The following is a 22,869-nucleotide window of genomic DNA, read 5'->3' as shown; positions in this document are numbered from 1 at the left end:
TATAACAGGTCGCTCCAATTTGTGAGGAACACTCCCGCCGTGTGGTGATCCTCTGCACTGCAGACCCGTCCAGTTTGTGGACAACACTCTCACCTTGTGGTGATCCGCTGCACTGCAGACCCGTCCAGTTTGTGGACAACACTCCCATCGTGTGGTGATCGGCCACACTGCAGGCCCGTCTGATATGTGAAAAAAGTAGTGAGTTGACTTGGCAGCAACAATAATTCCTGGCAATACCCTCATAAATCTTGTCCGCACCCTTTCCAAGGGTCTCCAAACATTGGAGACAGAGATAGAATCAGCACTTCATGGAATTTTATACATCCTTACTCCAATCCACACCAGACAAATTGTTCCAAGTCAGACAAAAATGCTGGAGAAACTTGTGTTTAAGAAGGAACTGCAGATGCTGGAAAATCGAAGTTACACAAAAATGCTGGAGAAACCTAGCGGGTGAGGCAGCATCTATGGAGCGAAGGAAATAGGCAACGTTTTGGGTCAAAACCCTTCTTCAGACTGATGTGAGGGTGGGGGGGGGGAGGAAGAAAGGTAGAGGTGGGGCTAGAGGGCTGAGGGAGAGCTGAGAAGGGGAGAAGAAAGTAAGGACTGCCTGAAATTAGAGAAGTCAATGTTCAAACCGCTGGGGTGTAAACTGCCCAAGCGAAATATGAGGTGCTGCTCCTCCAATTTACGGTGGGCCTCACTCTGGCCATGGAGGAGGCCCAGGACAGAAAGGTCAGATTTGGAATGGGAGGGGGGGTTGAAGTGCTGAGCCACCGGGAGATCAGGTTGGTTATTGCGAACCGAGCGGAGGTGTTTGGCGAAGCCATCGCCAAGCCTACACTTGGTCTCACCGATGTAGAGCAGCTGACATCTAGAGCAGTGGATGCAATAGATGAGGTTGAAGGAGGTGCAGGTGAACCTCTGCCACACCTGGAAAGACGGCTTGGGTCCTTGAATGGAGTCAAGGGGGGAGGTAAAGCGACAAGTGTAGCATTTCTTGTGGTTGCAAGGGAAAGTGCCCGGAGAGAGGGTAGTTTGGGTGGGAACGGACGAATTGACCAGGGAGTTACAGAGGGAGCTGTCTCTGCGGAAACCAGAGAGGAGATGGGAAGATGTGGCAAGTGGTGGGGTCACGTTGGAGGTGGCGAAACTGACGGAGGATTATTTTTTGTATGTGACGGCTGTTGGGGTGGAAGGTGAGGACCAGGGGGACTGCCCTTGTTACTAGTGGGGGGGATGGGGAGAGAGAGCAGTGTTGCGGGGTATGGAAGAGACCCAGCGCAGAGGGAGAAGAGGAAGGAAGAGACCACAGACCTAAGACTTTTGCCTCCATCACAGTGAGGAGATGTTGGGTGGACTCACTGTGGTGGATGTTAATATGTGTTTATTGTTGTTTTATTGTTGTTTTATTGTATGGTATTATATGTATGACTGCTGCAATTTTGTTCAGACTTCGGTCTGAATGACAATAAAAGGCTATCTATCTATCTATCTATCTACCCTGGTGAGAGCCTCATCTATGGTAGAAGAGGGGAACCCCCGTTCCCTGAAGAATGAGGACATCTCCGATGCCCTGGTGTGGCCACCTCATCCTGGGAGCAGATGCGGCGTGGACGGAGGAATTGGGAGTACGGGACGGAGTCCTTACAGGAAGCAGGGTGGGAAGAAGTGTAGTCCAGATAGCCATGGGAGTCAGTAGGTTTATAGTGGATGTCGGTCAGAAGTCTATCACCTGCGATGGAGATAGTGAGGTCAAGAAATGGTAGGGAAGTGTCGGAAATGGTCCAGGTGTATTTGAGTGCCGGATGGAAGTTAGTGGTGAAGTGAATGAAGTCAGTGAGTTGTGTGTGGGTGCAGGAGGTAACACCAATGCAGTCGTCAATGTAGCAGAGGTAGAGGTCGGGGATGGGGCCCTGGTACGTCTCGAACAAGGATTGTTTGACGTACCCTACAAAGAGGCAGGCGTAGCTGGGGCCCATGCGCGTGCCCATAGCTACACCTTGTATTTGGACGAAATGGGAGGAGTCAAACGAAAAGTTGTTACGGGTAAGGACCAGCTCCGCTAGCTGAAGGAGAGTATCTGTAGACGGGGATTGGTTGGTTCTCCGGTCGAGGAAGAAATGGAGGACTTTGAGACCCTCCTGGTGGGGGATGGAGGTGTAGAGTGACTGGACATCCATGGTGAAGATGAGGGGGTGGGGGCCTGGAAAACGGAGGTCCTGGAGTAGACGGAGCATATGAGGTGTCTTGGACATAGGTTGGAGGGATTTAACCAGAGGGGATTGGATGGGGTCGAGGTATGTGGCAATAAGTTCGGTAGGGCACGAACAGACAGAGACAATGGGTCTACCAGGACAGTCAGGTTTGTGGATTTTGGGGAGAAGGTAAAATCGGGCCGTGCGGGGCTGGGGAACGATGAGGTTGGAGGCTCGGGAGGGCAGGGAGCCGGAGTTGATGAAGTCAGTGGTGGTGCTGGAGATGGTGGCCTGGTGCTCGTCTGTGGGGTCATGGTCCAGGGATAAGTAGGAGGAGGTGTCTGAGAGTTGGCGCGTGGCCTCAGCTTTGTAGAGATCAGTGCGCCAGACTACCACGCCACCTCCCTTGTCGGCAGGTCTGATCACCCAGTCTGGGTTGTTGCAGAGTGAGTGGAGGGCTGTACGTTCAGGGGGGGAGAGGTTAGAGTGAGACAGGGGTTGTGGAGAAGTTGAGGTGGTTGATGTCCCACCGGCAGTTAAAATAAAAAGGTTTAAAGCCGGTAGATGGCCATGAGGAGGGCCTACCCGTTGGAGACGGAGTAAGGTTTCATGGATGGGGGGCGAGGAAGGTCCCATGGGGCGGGGCCGTGCGGGTGGGGCGGGGCTGTGATTGAGTGACGGGTGGGCGGGGGGGGCTGTGACGGTGGGGGCGGGGCTGTGATTGAGTGACGGGTGGGGCGGGGCTTGAGTGGGGCGGGGCTCTGACGGCTGGGGGCGTGGCTGTGATTGAGTGACGGGTGGGGCGGGGCTTCAGTGGGGCGGGGCTGTGACGGGTGGGGGGTGGGGCGGGGCTGTGAGTGAGTGATGGGTGGGGGGGACTATGACGGTGGGGCGGGGCTGTGATTGAGTGACGGGTGGGGCGGGGCTTGAGTGGGGCGGGGCTCTGACGGATGGGGGCGGGGGTGTGATTGACGGGTGGGGCGGGGCTTCAGTGGGCGGGGGGCCGTGGGGGCGGATGGGGGCGTGGCTGTGACGGATGGGGGGGGGTGATGAGTGATGGGTGGGGCGGGGTTGTGGGCGGGGCTGTGAGAGTGAGTGACGGGGGTAAACAAGGGCCGGGAGTGACGGTTTAATGGCGGCCTCATCTTGTGGGAGTCAAGTCTCTTGTGGTCGCCGGCTGTGAATGACGACAGTGCGGCCCGGGGGCTCGGTGTTAATGGCGATGCGTTGAGCCGCTGGTGCGGTGGCGCCATGAGCAGAAGGATGAAGACGGAGTACATGAGGAGGTTTACGGGGCCGCGCTGGGACACGTACGGCAGCTGTTACCGCGACCTGGTGCAGTACCGCGGCGTGAGGCGGCTGCTGGAGCAGGCCCACTGGCCCTGGGTGTGGACAGGCTGGGACAGCGGCTCCGCTCCTCCACCCCCCCACCGGACCAACGCTGCCCTGCGACCCGCCTGCCGCCCGGAGCCCAGACCAACGCTGCCCTGCGACCCGCCTGCTGACGCCCGGAGCCCAGCCTGAGACCGGGGACAGGCCCGGGGCCCAGGCGGGGGTCAGGCCCGGGACCCAGGCGGGGTACAGGCCCGGGACCCAGCCTGAGACCGGGGACAGGCCCGGGGCCCAGGCGAGGGACAGGCCCGGGACCCAGCCTGAGACCGGGGACAGGCCCGGGGCCCAGGTCAGGGGGTCAGGCCCGGGATCCAGCCCGAGGCCGGGGTCCCGGGATCCAGGCAGGGATCAGGCCCGGGGCCCAGGTGGGGGTCAGACCCGGGGTCCAGGCGGGGAACAGGCCCGGGGTCCAGGCAAGGGTCAGGCCCGGGGTCCAGGCAAGGGTCAGGCCCGGGGCCGCGCCTTACCCGGCCGCAGGATTTAATGTCTCAGGTAAATTTCAAAAGCGGCGCCGAACGCTGCTGGATTGTCAGCGATTGTCTGGCTGTTTTGTGTTACTCATGTTAACGCTTTTACATTTGTTTGTAGTCATGTTTACATTTGTTCTGGGCGATGCGGAGTTCCTTCCGCAGGGCTGGGTGCTTTGGCCGCTACTCTTCACTATCTATAATTTAGATGAGGGAATTGAAGGCTCTGTGGCCAAGTTTGCAAATGAAACGAAGATAGATGGTGGGGCAAGTAGTGTAGAGAAAGCAATGCATCTGCAGAAGAATTTAGATAGGTTGGGAGAGTGGGCAGACTAGTGGCAGTTGGATTATAGCGTAGTGTGGGGTCATGCATTTTGTTAATAGGGATAAAGGCGTTGACTATTTTCTCAATGGGGATAGAATTCAGAACTTGGAGGTGCAAAGGGACTTGGGAGTGCTGGTGCAAGACTCCCAAAAAGTCATTTGCCAGTTGAATCGGTAATGAGGAAGGCGAATGCAATGCTAACATTTATTTCTCGAGGGCTAGAATACAAAAAGTGGGATGTAATGCTGGGGCTTTATGAGGCACTGCATTTGGAATATTGTGAGCAATTTTGGGTCTCCTATCTGAGGAAGGATGTGCAGGGGCTGGAGAGGGTCCAGAGGAGGTTTACAAGAATGATTGCAGGAATGAGTAATTTAACATATGATGAGCGTTTGACGGCACTGGGCCTGTACTCGCTGGGAGATCTCATTGAAACTTACCAAATAGTGAAAGGCCTGGATGATGTGGAGAGGATGCTTTCGCTACTGGGAGTCTAGGATCAGAGGTCATAGCCTTAGAATTAAAGGATGTTCCTTTATGAAGGAGATGAGGAATTTCTTTAGTCAGAGGGTGATGAATCTGTGGAATTCATTGCCACAGAAGGTTATGGAGGCTGTGAATGGATATTTTTAAGGCAGAGATAGATTCTTGATTGGTAAAGTTGTCAGGGTTATGGGGGAAAAGGCTGGAGAATGGGGTTGAGAGGGAAAGATGATTGGTGGAGCAGGCTTGATGGGCAGAATGGTGTAATTCTGCTCCTATCATCATGGGATCAATTTGTAGGCCCCCCTCGGTCATGACTGACCATGTGTGATGCATCCTAGTTGTTGGCTGCTTGGCTAGGTTTGTTGGCTCCAAACCTTGGCTTGTGCAGCGTCGCTTGTGGCTGAAGAGACCAATGCGGGAGTGACAGTCACATTTGTGTGTAGTCTGTGGTCTGTTGAAGTTGCTGCGCTCCTTTCAGCTTGCCCGCTTGTCTGCCGCTGCGTTCAGCAGTTTCTCTTCCCCCATTTTGAGATGTTGGATCAGGGTACCTCTCCACCTCGTGCGATCAGCTACAAGGCTCTCCCAGGACTCCACATCGATGTTGAGCGCTTCATATCTCTCTTGCAGACATCTTTGTAACGTAGCTGGGGGCGGCCAATGGTTCTCCTCCCAGATGTCAGCTCTCCATAGAGGATGTCTTTTCGAATATGGCTATCCTCCGTGCGGTGGACATGGCCCAGCCACCTCAGTCTGTGCTGCCTGAGTAGAGTGTACATACTGGGGAGGCCAGCACGAGACAGGATCTCAGCGTTGGACACACTGTCTTGCCAGGATACGCCCAGGATACGGCGGATGCTTCTCCAGTGGAAGTGTTGAGTTCCCTCTCCTGCCTGGCATATGTAGTCTATTCTCACTGCCATACAGCAGCGTGCTGATGACACCGGCATTGTAGACTGCTATCTTTGTCTTCAGTGTCAGCTTTGGGTTGGTCCACACTAGAGTTGTGAGGCGAACGACAGTTGTAGCTGCTTTCCCGATCCTCTTATCAATCTCTGTGTCCAAGGAGAGGTTGTCGGTGATGGTGGAGCCGAGGTACGTGAACTGATGGACGGCATCGAGTTCGTAGTCGTTGATGGTGATGACAGGCGGTGCCTCTGTATCCTGCCCCAAGACGTTCGTCTTCTTCAGGCTGATGGTCAGCCCGAAGTCCTTGCATACCTGATAGAAGCGGTCCATCAGTGACTGTAGTTGCTGCTAGGTGTGGGACACAACTGCAGCGTCGCCACCAAACATGTCTCTGATGAAAGCTTCACGTACTTTTGTCTTTATTCTGAGGCGGGTGAGGTTGAAGAGCCAGCCATCTGATCTAGGACGCAGGTATATCCCCTCTGTTGCAGTGCCGAAGGCATGTTTCAGGAGCTGAGCAAAGAAAATCCCAAAGAATGTGGGAGCGAGGTTGCAGCCTTGTTTGACGCCACTGCGGATGTCGAAGGGCTCGGAGAAGCTGCCATTGAACTGCACTGTCCCCTTCGTGTTGATGTGGAAGGATTCTATCATGCTCTGCAGTTTTGGTGGGCAGCCGATCTTGGGCAGAGCCTTAAATAGGCCATCTCTGCTGACGAGGTTGAACGCCTTGGTGAGGTCAATGAAAGCAACATACAGGGGCATCTGCTGTTCTCTGCACTTCTCCTGGAGCTGGCGAAGGCAGAAGACCATGTCTACTGTTGACATTCCAGCTTGGAAACCGCACTGTGACTCTGGGTAGATGCGTTCTGTCAGCTTCTGCAGGCGGGTCAAGATGACTCGAGTAAAGACCTTGCCGACGATGTTGAGGGGGCAGATGCCTCTGTAGTTGTTGCAGTCGCTTCTCTCACCCTTGTTCTTGTAGAGGGTAATGATTGTGGCATCCCTCATATTCTGCGGTACAGCTCTTTCTTGCCACCACTGGCAGAGGACTCCATACAAAGGAAGCAGTAAGGTAGTCTTGCAATGCTTGATCAGGTCAGAGGGAATCGCGTCGTTGCCTGGGGCCCTGCCTGAGGCCAGGCTGTCAATGGCCTTGCTGAGCTCTGCTGTCGGCTCTGTGTCTTAACACATCCATGGTCGGAAGGCATCAAGGGCTGAGGGGAATCAGAGTTCTCTCTCGAGTAGAGGCCGGAGTAGTGTTCCACCCATCTCTCCATCTGCTGGCATTCGTCTGTGATTACTTCCCCAGTGGAGGATTTGAGGGGGCTGTCTTGCTCTGGACTGGTCCTCGTTCCTTCTTAATGCCATCGTACATTCCCCTGATGTTCCCTGTTATGGCAGCAGTCTGGATGGCCTCACTAAGCTGTGTCCAGTAGTCATTGGCGCAATGCCTCGCAGTCTGCAGGTTCTTCTTGTTAGCTGACCGCTTGTACTCGGCTAGGGCGGCGCATTTGGCTTCGATGACGAGAGTCATCTCAGTCGACTTGTCCTCAAACCAGTCGTGTGGTCTTCAAATTCTTCTTCCCAAAGCTAGCCAAGGCTGTGCGATGCATGGTGTCCCGCAGAATTTTGCACTTCTCTGTTGCAGAGTCTCCAGGGCACGAGGTGCCAAGTTCTCTCTCAAAAGCCTCTGCAAACTGTTGCACGAGGCCTGGACGGGGCATCTTGCTGACATCGATGCGGGGGTTCCCCTGCCTCTTACTACGGTAAAACCTCTTTGGCTGCAGCCTGACCTTGTAACACACCAAGGAGTGGTCTGTGTCACAGTCCGCACTGTGGTCGGAGCATGTGTGGAGAACGTTCTTGATGGCGGCACGTCTGACTCGGATCAGATCCCGTTGATGCCAATGCTTTGAGCGTGGGTGTCTCCAGGAAACCTTGTGCTGGGGCGTTGTCTGGAAGTACGAGTTGGCAATGCACCGGTCATGATAAGTGCACAGCTCAAGCAATCTCTGTCCGTTCTCATTCATTTTGCCCACACCAAACTGCCAAAGACAGGAAGACCACGATTCGTGGTCTGCGCCCACTCTGGCGTTGAAGTTGCCCAGGAGAACAAGTTCTTCTTTGCTGGGGATGCTGCTGATGATGGATGCGAAGTTCTCATAGAACTCGTCCTTTGTGTCTGATGTGGAGGACAGTTAGAGTTTGTTTCCTTTATTGTCATTCAAAACAATAGTTTGAACGAAATTGCGTACCTTGCAGTCATGACAGAAATAAAAGCAACAGAACACACAATGAACACAGTTTAACACAAACATCCATCACAGTGAATCTCCATGCACCTCCTCACTATGATGGAAAGCAAAAAGTATTAAAGTCTTATCTCTTCCTTGCTTGTTCTCCCGCAGCTTGAGGCTTTCGATGTTGGGTCCCCGGCCAGGTGATGGTAAGTCCCGCGGCGGATTCCAGGCTCCGCGAATGGGCCGATTCAAACCCGGGGTAGACGGAGCTGCCACCCTCCAGTCCAGCAAACCTGTTGCGGGAGCTCCCGAGAATCGGTCACCAACCTGGGACCTGCGAGCTCCCGATGTTACCGTCCACAGGGCCCGCGGCCGAAGCCTCCGAAGTTGGGTTGCAGCCACAGCGCCACTGCAGCCTCCGAAGTCAGCCAGCTCCATGATGGTGAATCCATAGGCTCTGCCACCGGAGCCTGAAGGTCGATCCAGTTGTAGGCCGCCAGCTCCACGATATTAGGCTTCAGCGGAGACGGAGATACGACAAGGAAAAGGTCACTTTCCTGTTGAAGGAAGAGGTTAAAAAAAGTTTCCCCCACCCCCCCACCCATACACAACTAAAAATAAACTAAAACATACATCTAACAAGACAAAAGAAAACAAAAAAAAGGAAAAGACGGACTGTAGGCGAGCCGCAGCTGCTTGGCAGCGCCGCCACTTCCGGAGCATACACGCTGACAAGAGTGACTGGGCCTGCGGTGGTGTTGAGGCGGAGCCATTACTGCCTGGTTCCACCGTGTTCAGCAGGCTTGTCCTTACTGCGAAGCCTACTCCGTGCTCTCTGGGCTTGTCAGTCCTTCCCCTGCCAGTAAAATGTGTACTTCTCCTTCAGTGTGCTCAAGTCTGCCAGCCTTGTTTCCTGAAGGATGACTATGTCTATGTTTAGTCTCTTGAGCTCGTCATTTATGACAGCTGTTTTCCTACAATCGCTGATGTTCTGTAGGTTTTCAGAGAGGCCGGTCATCATTGTCCGGACATTGACCACTGTTTTATTAGTAACTCAGCGGCTCAGGCAGCGTTTCTGGAAAGAAGGAATGGGTTACATTTCAGGTCGAGACACTTCTTCCGACTGATATCAGGGGAGTGGGCGGGACAGATAGAATGTAGTCGGAGACAGTAAGACTGGTGGGAGAACTGGGAAGGGGGAGGGGATGGAGAGAGGGGGGGAAAGCAAGGGCTCCGTCTCTACAGAAAGAGGAAATGGAGAATGCAACAAGTGGCAGGATGATGGAAATGTTGGATGCGGAGGCTGGTGGATCTGAAAGGTGAGAACCAGGGGAACTCTTATCCTTGTTCTGTTTTGGGGGGAGGGGGAGTGAGAGCAGAACTGGGACACAAGAGACATGGGTGAGCACTCCATCCATAACAGCCGACGGGAAACTACAATTATTAACGACAGAGGACATCTTGGATATCCTAGAATGGAAAGCTTTATCGCGGGAGCAAATACGGTGGAGATGGTGACATTGAGAATGTATGGCATCCTTGCAAGAGGGAGGTTGTAAATCAGTGGGATTGTAGTAGGCAACAGTCCCTAGTCTGTCTCTTTTGCTGAAGACAGACTAGGGACTGTCTAGAGATTGGAATCGGTTTAGAGATTGAGACAGGGGCGGTGTGTCAGGTAGTCCAAGTGAATTTGTGGGTACACAAAAAAGCTGGAGAAACTCAGCGGGTGCAGCAGCATCTATGGAGGGAAGGAAATAGGCAATGTTTCGGGCTAAAACCCTTCTTTTGTGGGTTGGGTGGAGGTTAATATAAAATTGATTAAATGAACTGGTTCTGCACAATTGTAGGAGGCAGCCTTGTTGCAGTAGTCAATCTACTTGAGAAAGACTAGGGAATGATGGCAGCATACTAGCTGGGGCCCATGTGTATGTCCTTGGCTTTAACTTTAACTCAAGGAGATAGTGGAGAGCCCCAAGCCTTCTTGGTGAAGAAGGATCCTGATCCAAAACATCATGTTCAGTCTAGTCTAGTTTAGATATATGATGTGAAAACAAGCCCTTGGGCTCATTGAGCCCACACCAACCAACAATCCCCACACACTACACTACTCTACACACACTGGGACAGTTTTACATTTATACCAAGCCAATTAATCTACAAACCTGTACATCTTTGGAGTGAGGGAGGAAACCGAAGATCTTGGAGAAAACCCACGCAGTTCATGAGGAGAACGTACGAACTCTGTACAGACAAGCACCCATAGTCAGGATTGAACTGTGTCTCTGGCGCTATAAGGCAGTAGCTTGACTGCTATGCCACCGTGCTGCCCATCATATTTGATAATGAGGGTATCGCAAAAAGAGACATTCTACATCAGACACATTTGCTGAAATTATAGTTTTAATTCAAATGAACATAATTTCAGATTTGATCCTGTAAAAAAAAAACGTTTCAAGTAAAAATGGGAATATTTAAAGAAATAGTCCTTCAACAGTCCTTGAAGATAAAGAACAATATATCACTTAATAGCAAGGTAAATAATGAAGTTGGGCACAAATATATTGGGAGAAGTTAAGAAAATTATTTGCAAACAAACTTTAGAAAGATCTGAATGGAGTTGTTGGGAGTTTGCTGAATAAATTGGTATCTCAGATGGATTGAACAAGAGATCATATCTCACAAGGGGTCAATCCTCTTCTATTACTGACTGTAAGCATGGAACTGAAGGTGTTAATTTCAGACACCTATCCATAATCACCTATCATCTGTTCATTCCCTCTACTGAAGCTGTCTGATCTGCTCAGTTCCTCCAGCCCTTTGTGTTTTGTTGAAGCTTCTAGAATCTAGTTGTGTCTACAATGTGAAGTTATATAATACGTTTAACATGTAAAACAGTTTGTTCTTAAAACGCTATTGACTGATGGATCATTCATTTATTCCTTGCTTGTCTTCAACCAGCCAAGGACATAATTGTTCAGGGGATTCAAAGGGATAAAAGCCACGACCAGGCCAAGGGTGACTTGTGCGGCTACCGTCCTGTGAAAAGTGCAAGTCTGGAAAAATCTCTCAAAACGTCTCGAGCATCACCAGCAGCTGTTGTCATAAAGGAAACCAAGGCTCCATTTGCAATGTATGGCTGGGCGGAGAAGGAAGTGGAAGTGGGCTGTAAAAAAACGTACAATGTTGGCGCTTCTGCTTTGCCAGGACAAGTGAGTATTTGGAGAATCGGACTTTTTCCTCACTTCCTGCCTGTTCTGAATAAGAGTGTTCATTTCTGGAGGGCCAAAATATGAAAAGTAAATGTTAGCATGCTCTTGAAAATAATTTTGGTTGTTTTACACATGAAGTACTGTTCATACTTCTGAGGAAATATTATACAATAGAATTGATCAGATAACTTTTGTGTGAGGAACTTATGTTAAGTTGCAAGAGAAGGACTTGGAGCTGAGGTTTTCAGAAATACATGGCCCCACAAAGAAATAAAGAACACACACACATAGGAGAACAGATGGCTTATCATAACATGGAGATGTTGATGTAAATAGGCATAGGTTTGTTTGCTTTGAAGCAGCTTTAACGCTGTCAGAAGTTGTATTTGGTTTAATTTGGTGTTTAGAGCATAGGTTATTGATCGGTTTCTTCTTAGGACATGAGCATCATGTGTCCTTTCTTTATGGCACATCTTTGAGCTCGGGTGTGCAATAAAGAGGATTTATGGTTGTCTATATTGGGTCGTGGGCACCAAGGCTAGATAATAGTCTGTGATCTGGTTTGTGCTGTTTAAATAGATTTATGTTGAGATAAGAGATAAGGCAGAGGTGATGGTTGTGTGACCTTTGTATAAGGGTGGTTTCTTATGTTTATAGAAAACTGAGAAAGTAACTCTGTTTTGATAATCATCCATTTGCTGTGTGGAATGCTATTAGTGTGGAGGCCTTATATTTCTTTCGTCCAGAGATAGAAGGGGGAGGTTGTAATTCAGAATGAAACTAGACCCGAGCTTGGGAAGAAGCGATTATAATTTATCAAGTGTGACAATTAGTGGCCTTTGTGCGGTTGGGGATTGTAAAAATAACTTTGTAAGAATGGGGCAAAACTCAAATTTAATCCATAAGTAACTATTTTAACTATGAAGTAGGGGAATTATTTGTGAATTGTATTGTGTTTAAATTAGGATTGTAAGTATTAGAAGTTTTAGAAATAACTTTCTTTTCCAAAAGTGAAAAATGTTTTGTGTGGATGTATTGTGTGATTGCTGTATGATGTGTATTTTATATTCTGAGAGGTGGTCTCTGAAAATTAGTTTTATATTTCTGTGGTTTTACTTCATTGAAATAAAATGATTTTGAGCAAAGAGGTTAAAGAATACCACAGAGGGAAAAAGGGTTGTAAAGGGGCCAGAAAAGGAACAATCATGTGATTATGCGTGTTGTCAATCACTGGAAAGGATTTAGTTGATTGGTTCATGCAAATAAGCTAAATATATGGTAAACCATAATGATTGGTTAATAGTTTGCCACTCCTTCTGTATCATAATTGTCTAATACTTATATAATGTGTTACGTTTGCACCAAAGTAGTAGTTCTTTCGACCTGCCCCAGAGTTTCTAGCTCTGTCTTGGAAGGTTTAAAGAATTATCCAGCATTGTCAGAATAAAGAATTGATTTTAGCAGCAATGGTTTGAATCGAGTTTTCTTGAATTGGACTGACAAAATAACTTAGTTTAACACTTCTGGGTGTAATTTTATGAATTGAATAGTTTAATTATACAAATCATATTTAAAATTATGTTCTCCAGTGATGCCAAAACTGTTTATCAATCAAATGATAAGGTCTGGGGCTCTGTCTCATAAAGAAGGCCAAGCATTGGTGTGTGAAAGATTTTTATTTCAATGCTAGAATGAATGATACTTTGGTGTCATCATCGTAGATAGGTATGTGCCACTGGGATGTTATAGCCAATACTGAAACCTATCTAACGGAGTGAGGGTACTCTGCAAGGGTGTGGATACTATAGGCAAGATAGAGGTGGGGGTAAAAGAGGAGGGTGTTGCTTTCTTGATTAAGGACAGTAGTAGTCCAAGATGACATTACTGAAGGATCATTCAGCGAGGCTATATGGGTGGAGCTAAAAAATAGAAAGGGATGATCGCATTGTTGAGGTGTACCATAGATCCCCAAATAATCAAAGGGAATAATCAAAGAGCCCCAAATAATCTGGGTGGTCCAGGAGTTGTTGATGATATTGACTCCTGGGAATTTGAAGTTTTCGACCATCTCTACTTATGTATCTGTACACTGTAACTGGCTCGATTGTAATCATGTATTGTCTTTCTGCTGACTGGATAGCAAGCAACAAAAGCTTTTCACTGTACCTCGGTACAATAAACTAAACTGAAACTGAGGAAAAGCTGAGGGATATGGGACAAAAGAGGGTAAATGGGACAGGCATAGGTGGGGCATCTTGGTCAGCATGGACGTTGGGCCAAAAAGCCTGTTAAGGGGCTGTCCCACTTGGGTGACCTAATCCGCGAGTTAAGAAGAGTGTCTTCAAGCTCGAGGGCACTTGCCTGGAAAGCCTCGAACTGGATCGACCATCCGCGTTGAAACCGGGAGCTGGATCGACCGACCGCACACACACACACACACACACACACATCGCAAAGACGGGGGCCAGGGAAAGCGGGGGAGCTGTCGGAAATCCACACCCTGCGATGAAGAGGAAGGTAAAACGGCTGCACAGTAATGGTAAGTCCTTTAGAGAGCGGGGAGGGGGTGGGGGGGGGAGGAGTGGAGACACTTTTAAGAAGTATAATAAAGTTTAGCTGGCAGTTTACCTACCAGTCGGTTTTCCCTGGTCCTGGAAACTCGAATGAGCCAATTAAAATGCCTGTAATTAAATAGCGACCCCACTCCACTGCACTACGAGTTCAAAAGGATCATGCCGACCAAATTTTACTCACAGAAATTTTTTCAACTTGCGGAAAAATTTTACGCGGCCTAGCTGAGAACACGAGTATTCGGGAACTTCCTTCGAGCATGAAGGACAGTTCCAGCGACCTCATAGGACCTCCGAGGACCACGTGTCGACCATGCTCTGTTAAACTGAGTTCTTTTGTCAATCTAAAGTCAAGAAAACTTGAATCAAACTCTTGTAGCTGTTGAAATTGATTCTTTATTCATTTATTACTGAGACAATTCTTTGAACCTTCCAACACAGAGCTAGAAGCTCTGGGGCAGCTCCAAAGTATTTGTGTTTTTGATCATTGCTTTATATAGGTATTAGACATTTCAGATACAGAGGGTATGACAACTGGTAACCAATCATCTGATTCCTACTGGTGATTTACAACATCAATCACATGATCTCTCCTTTCCTGGCCTCTTTTTACAATCTTTGTTTTCTTGTGGTATAACTTTGTTTTAGAATTATTTTATTTCAACACAGCAAAACCCCAGTAGGCTCAATTATCAAAGACCACTCCTCAAAATATAAGATACATATGTAATGCAATGATCACACAAGTCATACACACTTTCCATACCAAGAAGAAAGATGTTTCTATAAATCTAAACAAAGTCTAATGTTTACAGTCCTACTAAGACAATACATTTCATAAATTGTTTCACTACAATTTTACACAGTTTGAAATACTATTACCTAGGGGTAATTATTAAGAGGGAGTTAGATGTGGCCCTTGTGGCTAAAGGGATCAGGAGGTACAGGATACTGAGTTGGATGATCACCCATGATCATATTGAATGGTGGTGCAGGCTCAAAGGGCCGAATGGCCTACTCCTGCACCTATTTTCTATGTTTCTGTCTTTAAAACATTAATTATATAAGTTTGCTGAATTACAGTTTCTAAGTTCAAAACCCCACATATCTCCCAACATGGGTCGTAAATCTGTCAACTTAATTAATGTTTGGTGCCAGGATACAACAATTCTAATTTGTAGCCCCTTTCCTGCTATCTGGAAGCTGGATTTCTAATCTCATGTACAAGGCAGAACACAAGGTTCTTACAAGGTACAAGGTACAAGGTACAACTCAGACCATTACATCAGAATTACATCTGCTTCTTCGACTTTCTATAAACAACTCCATCAATCTAATTATTTTCCTCTCCAAGCAACTACTCCCCTTCACATGCATCCTATTCCTTATCACAATCTCATTATAATTTAAAATAGCCAAGGCTAACCACAGAGTCTTATTATCTCTCAGCCTTGAATTCTGTCTCAAACTCAGCATAACCGGCCATAACTCTTCACCTTTGTGTCACATTCAGAGCTCAAAAATGTGCCATAGAGAAAGAGCAGATTACCTCTGGCCTAAGAAGAGGCCCCTATTCAGCTATCCATTCTTCAACACAAAGTCATATCAAATACAATTTCCTCCAGTGTTATAATTGCCTCAAAGCAATAAGGTTCAGATTAAGGTTTCTATGTTTTGATTCATCGTTCCCTGTGTATGTTTTTCGTTGTAATTTATTTAGTTGGGGGATATATGTTTCTGAAAACTTTAAGCTTTTCTTTTTCAAATTATCTAGCTTATATAAAGGTCATTATCCGAGCGGTTCTATTTATATATTTCCTCACTGCGAGATTGAAGGTCGGACACTCTTCTAAACTCACAGATTAGGTCGCCCAAGTGGGACAAGCTGTATTACTGTATAATTCAATGAACATAGAAATAGGTTCCATTTTAGGTTTATTATTATCACCTGTAATGAGGCACTGTGAAAACTTTTGTTTTACATGCTATCCAAACAGATATGCCCTATATCGATACAATGTTCAAACTCGATGGATAAAGCAAAGGAGAATATAGCCCTCAGCATTGTAGCGCATCAGTTCCCGAAACCAGGTCCAATGTTCAATGGTGTAGAGGTGAATGAGAAACATATAAAATAGGTGCAGGAGGGGCCATTCGTCCCTTCAAGCCAGCACTGCCATTCATTGTGATCATGGCTGATCGGCCCCAATCAATAACCCGTGCCTGCCTTCTCCCCATGTCCCTTGATTCCACTAGCCCCTACAGTACCCTAGTTTATGGAAGGACTGTTCAGATGCCTGATAAGAGGGGAAGAAGCTGTTTCTGAGTCTCTTGGTGCATGCTTTCAAGCTTCTGTACCATCTGATAAATGGGAGGAGGCATGACCAGAGTGGGACAAATCTTCTATTATGGTGGTTGCTCTTTTGAGGCATGAAGTGTAGATAGTGTCAATGGTGGGGAGTCTGGTCTGTGTGATGGACTGAGCAACATTTACAACTCTCTGGAATTTCTTGTGGTCTTGGCCAGAGCTGTTCCCACACCAAGCTGTGATGTAACCCAACAGTGTACTTCCTACGAAGCATCTCTAGAAGTTGGTTAGAAACATAGAAACATAGAACATAGAAATTAGGTGCAGGAGTAGGCCATTCGGCCCTTCGAGCCTGCACCGCCATTCAATATGATCATGGCTGATCATCCAACTCAGTATCCCGTACCTGCCTTCTCTCCATACCCCCTGATCCCCTTAGCCACAATGGCCACATCTAACTCCCTCTTAAATATAGCCAATGAACTGGCCTCAACGACTCTCTGTGGCAGAGAGTTCCAGAGATTCACCACTCTCTGAGTGAAAAAAGTTCTTCTCATCTCGGTTTTAAAGGATTTCCCCCTTATCCTTAAGCTGTGACCCCTTGTCCTGGACTTCCCTAACATCGGGAACAATCTTCCTGCATCTAGCCTGTCCAACCCCTTAAGAATTTTGTAAGTTTCTATAAGATCCCCTCTCAATCTCCTAAATTCTAGAGAGTATAAACCAAGTCTATCCAGTCTTTCTTCATAAGACAGTCCTGACATCCCAGGAATCAGTCTGGTGAAACGTCTCTGCACTCCCTCTATGGCAATAAGTCCTTCCTCAGATTTGGAGACCAAAACTGTACGCAATACTCCAGGTGTGGTCTCACCAAGACCCTGTACAACTGCAGTAGAACCTCCCTGCTCCTATACTCAAATCCTTTTGCAATGAAAGCTAACATACCATTCGCTTTCTTTACTGCCTGCTGCACCTGCATGCCTACCTTCAATGACTGGTGTACCATGACACCCAGGTCTCGCTGCATCTCCCCCTTTCCCAATGGCCACCATTTAGATAATAGTCTGCTTTCCCCGTTTTTGCCACCAAAATGGATAACCTCACATTTATCCACATTATACTGCATCTGCCAAACCTTTTGCCCACTCAATCCCAGCCTATCCAAGTCACCTTGCAGTCTCCTAGCATCCTCCTCACAGCTAACACATCAGCCCCCCCCCCCCCCCCCCCCCAGCTTAGTGTCATCCGCAAACTTGGAGATATTGCCTTCAATTCCCTCATCCAGATCATTAATATATATTGTAAATAGCTGGGGTCCCAGCACTGAGCCTTGCGGTACCCCACTGGTTAGTCACTGGAGACGTGCTATATTTCATAGCCATAGAGTGATACAGTGTGGAAGCGGGCCCTTTGGCACAACTTGCCCACACCGGCCAACATATCCCAGCTACACTATTCCCACCTGCCTGAGCTTGGTCCATCCATATCCCTCCAAACCTATCCTATAAATGTACCTGTCTAACTGTTTCTTAAATGTTGGGATAGTCCCAGCCTCAACTACCTCTCTGGCAGCTTGTTCCATATACCCGCCACCCTTTGTGTGAAAATGTTGCCCCTCAGATTCCTATTAAATCTTTTCCCCTTCACCTTGAACCTGTCCTCTGGTCCTCGATTCCCCAACTCTGGGCAAGAGATTCTGTGCATCCACCCGATCTATTTCTTTCATGGTTTTATCCACTAGAAGATCGCTCCTCATCCTCCTGCGCTTCACAGTATAGAGACCCAGCCTACTCAACCTCTTCCTGTAGCTCACACCCTCTAGTCCTGGCAACATCCTCGTAAATCTTCTCTGAACCCTTTCAATCTTGACAATATCTTTCCTATAACATGGTGCCCAGAACTGAACACAATACTCTAAATGCTATCTCACCAACGTCTTATACAACTGCGATATAACCTCCCACCTTCTATACTCAATACTCTGACTGATGAAGGATAAAGTGCCAAAAGCCTTTTTGACCACCTTATCTATTTGCAACTCCACCTTCTAGGAACCATGCACCTGCACTCCCAGATCCCTCTGCTCTACAATACTTGGCCTACCATTTACTGTGTAGGTCTGATGTCCCAAAATGTAACACCTCACATTTCTCAGAATAAAATTCCATTAACGATTCCTCCGCCCACCTGTCCAATCGATCAAGATCCTGCTGCTAGCTTTTGACCAATGCCTCAATTTCCCTCGTCAGCCAAGCTTCCTTGTGTTTGCCTGCTTTGCCCTTCACTCTAACGGGGATGCATATATCCTGAGCTTTTGTCAGCATACTTTTAAAAACATCCCACTTGGCTGATGTTCCTTTCCCCTCAAATAACCTGCTCGTCAACTTGAGCGAGACCTCTCATACCCTCAAAGTTGGTGTTACCCCAGTTGAGCATTTTAACACTTGGGCCCTCTCTGTCCCTATCCATAAATATCTAAACCTAATTGAACTGTGCTCACGCGTCCCTAAAAGGCTCTTCCGCAAACACTTCATTAACCTGCCCTTCCCAATTTCCCAATTCTAGATCCAGTGTTGCCCTCTCACGTGTGGGGGCCTCTACATACTCTCCTGAATATTTTTGAGGAATTGCACCCTTCACATTATGATTTTTCCAGTCAATATTTGCCCAAAGCATTTGAGCCCAACTCATCTGCTTTGCCCATCAGGCCCCTTGAATTAAAATACGTGCAGTTTAATTCAACCTTGCTTTCCGCTTTTCACCTGCCTATTGGGGTGGGAGATTGCAACCTTCACGTGGTTGCCTTCAACAAATGCAATCAACCTGGCGTGCACAATCAAATAAGATCAAATAGAACAAGTTGTCCCACAACTTTAGGCTGTGCACGTCGTACACAAAAAGACCTGCCTATTCTGTCCACTAACCTTTCCCTCACCTCCTTCCATACCAACTTCTAGCCTCACGTGCCTCTTCCCTATATGAGATTCCCCCCCCCCCCCCCAGTTTGAACCCACCCGTGTAGCATTAGTAAACCTACCCACTAGGATGTGGTACCGCTCCAGTTACGGTGCAACCCATCCCTTTTGTACAGGTCACCCCTGCCCCAGAAGCGATCCTAATGGTCCAGATATCTAAATCCCTGCCCCCTGCATCAACTCCTCAGTCACATATTCAATTCCCGTCTTCCTGTTCTTACCTTCACAAGCACGGAGTATTGGAAGCAAGCCAGAGATAACTATCCTAAAGGTCCTGCTTTTCAGCCTTTTACTTAATTTCCTTAATCTCGCCGATGTATAAGTCCGACAATGGATACAGTAGCCCAGGCATTCCATCTCTCGCTCTCTATCCCTCCCCCACCCAAGTCTCACTAGCTTCTCGTTTTCCCCTACACACAGCTAACAATGGCATGTTTCCTTTATTATCATTAATTTTTTGCATATCTTTCATTCTTTATCTCTCAAGTGCAAAGAGCGCTGCATGTATCTCGGGTACGGGGCAGAGAACCACCCACTCATTTTTGTTCTTTATCTCTCCACATCACCGTCTATATCTCTCTTTTTCCTTATCCCTAACCAGTCAGAAGGGTCTTGACCCGAAATATCACCCATTCCTTCTCTCCAGTGATGCTGCCGGTCCCACTGAGATACTCCAGCTTTTTGTGTCTATCTTTGGTCTAAACCAGCATCTGCAGTTCCATCCTGCACAGGAGTTAATGGGATGTGCGACCAAAAGCTTAGTTACAGGGAGGTTTTGAAGAAAAAAAGAAATGGGAAAGTTTAAGAGAACTTCAAAAAGGCTGAAGGCATGGCTGAGCAGTGATGTGATTTTAAATTTGAGGATAAGCAAGAGGTTGGAATTGGAGTTGTGCAAATATCTTAGCACATGGTAGTGCTGGGGGGGAAAAAAAGAGGTGGAGAAGAGTGGCCCATGGATTGACTTGAAGGTCTGCCAAGGCCTACCAGATCTCCAGGTTACTAACCATTTTAACTCTCCTTCCCATTACCATATTGACCTTTCTGCCCCAGGCCTCTTCCATTGCCAGGTAACCTCTATTGTACTCTACCCCTCCTCTTTCCCCTCAAGTCTCGTCATAGTCATGGGTGGCTCCAGCACTGTGAGCAAAAAGTCAGACATGGGCCATGCTGAGGAATGCGGTCTTGTGATTGTGAAAGGATTTGTTGTGGTAGATGTAGTAAAGATCAGATTTTCTGTTAGGATGTTGCTTAAGCTAACCATGTGTAGTCAGAAGGAAATAGAGATACCCTTTCCATGGAACAACTTCTCTTTCTCTCAGATTTATGAATCCGCAGTCCGGGCGCAGGATAGACATCAAGTGCAAAGAGCGATGCGTGTATCTCGGGTACGAGACACAGAACCACCCACTAATTGTGCAGCCGACCACCACTCTAAGACTTTCCAAAATCGCAAAACTACTTCTGAACACTCGCCAGTTGGAGCATTGCCATCTGCTGGAGACGACGATCCCTGGCTCTCGGAGTATACGAGATGTTTTTCAACACGGTCCCTCTGAGTCCCAGCAACATTCTGCAAATGGAGCTTAGGGGAAATTATTTTGTTTAATTATTGGGGCCCATGTTGATCTTAATCACTGTTTCAGTGCAGGGCTTGATTGCGGTCTGTATTATTGGAGGTAATTTATATGTAAAACTCACAATCAGCAATGTATTATTGACTTGCAGGTACGACCTTGGTGACTTTGGTCTTCTGTCAACCACTGACACGACTTGATGTTTATTTTTTACAAAAAACATTTTTTGTGATGTGTGAAATAGAATCCATTACTGTAACCTTTCTAACATCAAGTCCTGTAGGTAGAGTTCAACTACAGTTGAATTTTACAAAACTCAACTTTATTTTGCATAGTGTAATATCTTTTGTATCGCATTGACACTTTCAAATCACACTGCACCTGCGAATATCAATGAATCCTTTTCTCTAATGGGGTTAGGTTTTATCATGTTCTTGGGTGCTTGTCCTTTGTAATATTTGTAGAGTATCGCCATTACCAGATCACAGCTTGTGGAGTCTCATGGTGCACACATTAGCAACTCCAATTCTGACCGTGGCCACACTTTGTAAAGTGTTTGTGGATAACCTTGTGTTGTCGGGTGCATGATTTAAATGTGAAATTTGTGCCCGATTTAGACCTAGCTGTTTTAACTTTTTCACTGTACATGTGGAGTGCAATAGAAAATTACTATTTTCTTTTGTTACCTTGGAATTTTGATACAATACAATTTATTTTGAATAAAATCAGTGTTTGGAAATTATGGGCTTTTTCGTGATAGGGAAATGTTCTTGAGGGCATCAGGAAACATTCTGATGACATGAAATTCAGTTCACCAAATAACAGCAGCGTGAAATTATTAAAGCAATTGATATCAATTCATTAAAATTCAAGGTGTTGAACAGTTTCTCATCAGCTCCATCCAGGTCAAAGTCATACAGCATGGAAATAGTTTTCAAGAGAGATTTAGCACTTAGGACTAAAGGAATCAAGGGATATGGGGGGAAAAGCAGGAACGGGATACTGATTTTAGATGATCAGCCATAATCATATTGAATGGCAGTGCTGGCTCAAAGGGCCGAATGGCCTACACCTGCACCTATTGTTTTAAATGTTTCTATCAGGCCCTTCAGCCCAATTGGTCCACGCCAACCAAAATGTCCCATCTACACTAGTCCCGCCTACCTGTGTTTGATCCATATCCCTCCAAATTCCCACTGGACACCTGTCCAAGTGTCTATTAAATGATGCTATAGTCCCTGCCTTAACTACCTTCTCTGGCAGACACAATGCTGGCGAAACTCAGTGGGTGAGGCAGCATCTTTGGAGAGAAGGAATTGGCAATGTTTTGGGTCAAGACCCTTCTTCAGACTGATGTCAGGGGAGGGGATAGGACAAACAAAGAATGTAGGCAGAGACAGTGGGACTAGCTGGGAGAGTCACAGGCCCTCAGCCAGTGTGGAGAACCCACAGCCAGCCCAACCCCGCTCCAACTCCAGAGGAACCCGCTCTCATCTCCTGCCCCCACGGTACTCGCTGCCACTTCATCCGCAACCATGAGGAGAGAGGGCCCTGGCCTCGCCTGCGCCAGAGCAACAGCCTGGGGTCAGCCTCCTTTGGCCCGGCGCTCGACTGGGCCTCGCTGTGGGAGGCCTTCAGCCCCAATCTGGAGTTGGAGCCGGCCCGGACTCTGGGCTGGGCAAGGGAGGAGGTTGCTGCTGCCACCAGCACCACTAACAGCACCAGCAACTCCAGCAGGCGCACGGGATTGCCCATGGCCGGCAGGAGCCTGTCCGCAGACTCTCTGATCAGGACGACTCCAGCAGCAGCGGCAGCTCTGAGTCGCCCGTCTTCGAGCAGGGCCGGTGACTGCCCATCTTCAGCAGGATCTCAGTGTCTGATTGAGGGGAGGGGGGTGGAGGTGGAGGGCTGCCGGCCAACCCGGCGGGACAGGCAGAGCCGAGCTGGAGCCAGCGGCTGCAAGTCCAGGGCCATTCAGACACCTCCGGGCAGGGACGGGACACTGGGGATGGGACGGGAATGGCCCAGCCCCAGCAGGATCTCAACAGCAGCGACAGAGGGCTGACCCCCACCACGGACGAAACGCAAGCCTGCACACAATGCAGCACCACCGTTGCGGAGATTGTTTTGAACTAGTGACCTTATGACCTGGGCATGCGCAGTCGGAATACCGAACTCGCTTATTGGGCATTCCCTCCCTCGCTGGGACAACAGCGCCA

General features: G+C 48.0%; 1 protein-coding gene across 1 annotated transcript; it reads left to right on the top strand.

Annotated features, from left to right (window-relative positions):
* The first annotated feature begins 3,299 nt into the window (after positions 1 to 3,299).
* LOC129699264 (centriole, cilia and spindle-associated protein-like) lies at positions 3,300 to 21,720 on the top strand. The gene is given in 6 exon segments (XM_055638892.1): positions 3,300 to 3,625; positions 3,669 to 3,877; positions 3,880 to 3,915; positions 3,918 to 4,082; positions 10,973 to 11,223; positions 20,396 to 21,720. Coding segments are annotated over 6 exon segments (1,074 nt in total). The 5' UTR covers positions 3,300 to 3,449; the 3' UTR covers positions 20,633 to 21,720.
* The last annotated feature ends 1,149 nt before the right edge of the window (positions 21,721 to 22,869 follow it).

This window comes from Leucoraja erinacea, chromosome 8 (genome assembly GCF_028641065.1).
Source record: "Leucoraja erinacea ecotype New England chromosome 8, Leri_hhj_1, whole genome shotgun sequence".
Classification (NCBI taxonomy): Eukaryota; Metazoa; Chordata; class Chondrichthyes; order Rajiformes; family Rajidae; genus Leucoraja; species Leucoraja erinaceus.
The sequence above is the reverse complement of the archived record's forward strand: the minus strand, read 5'-3'. Positions and strand labels throughout refer to the sequence as shown.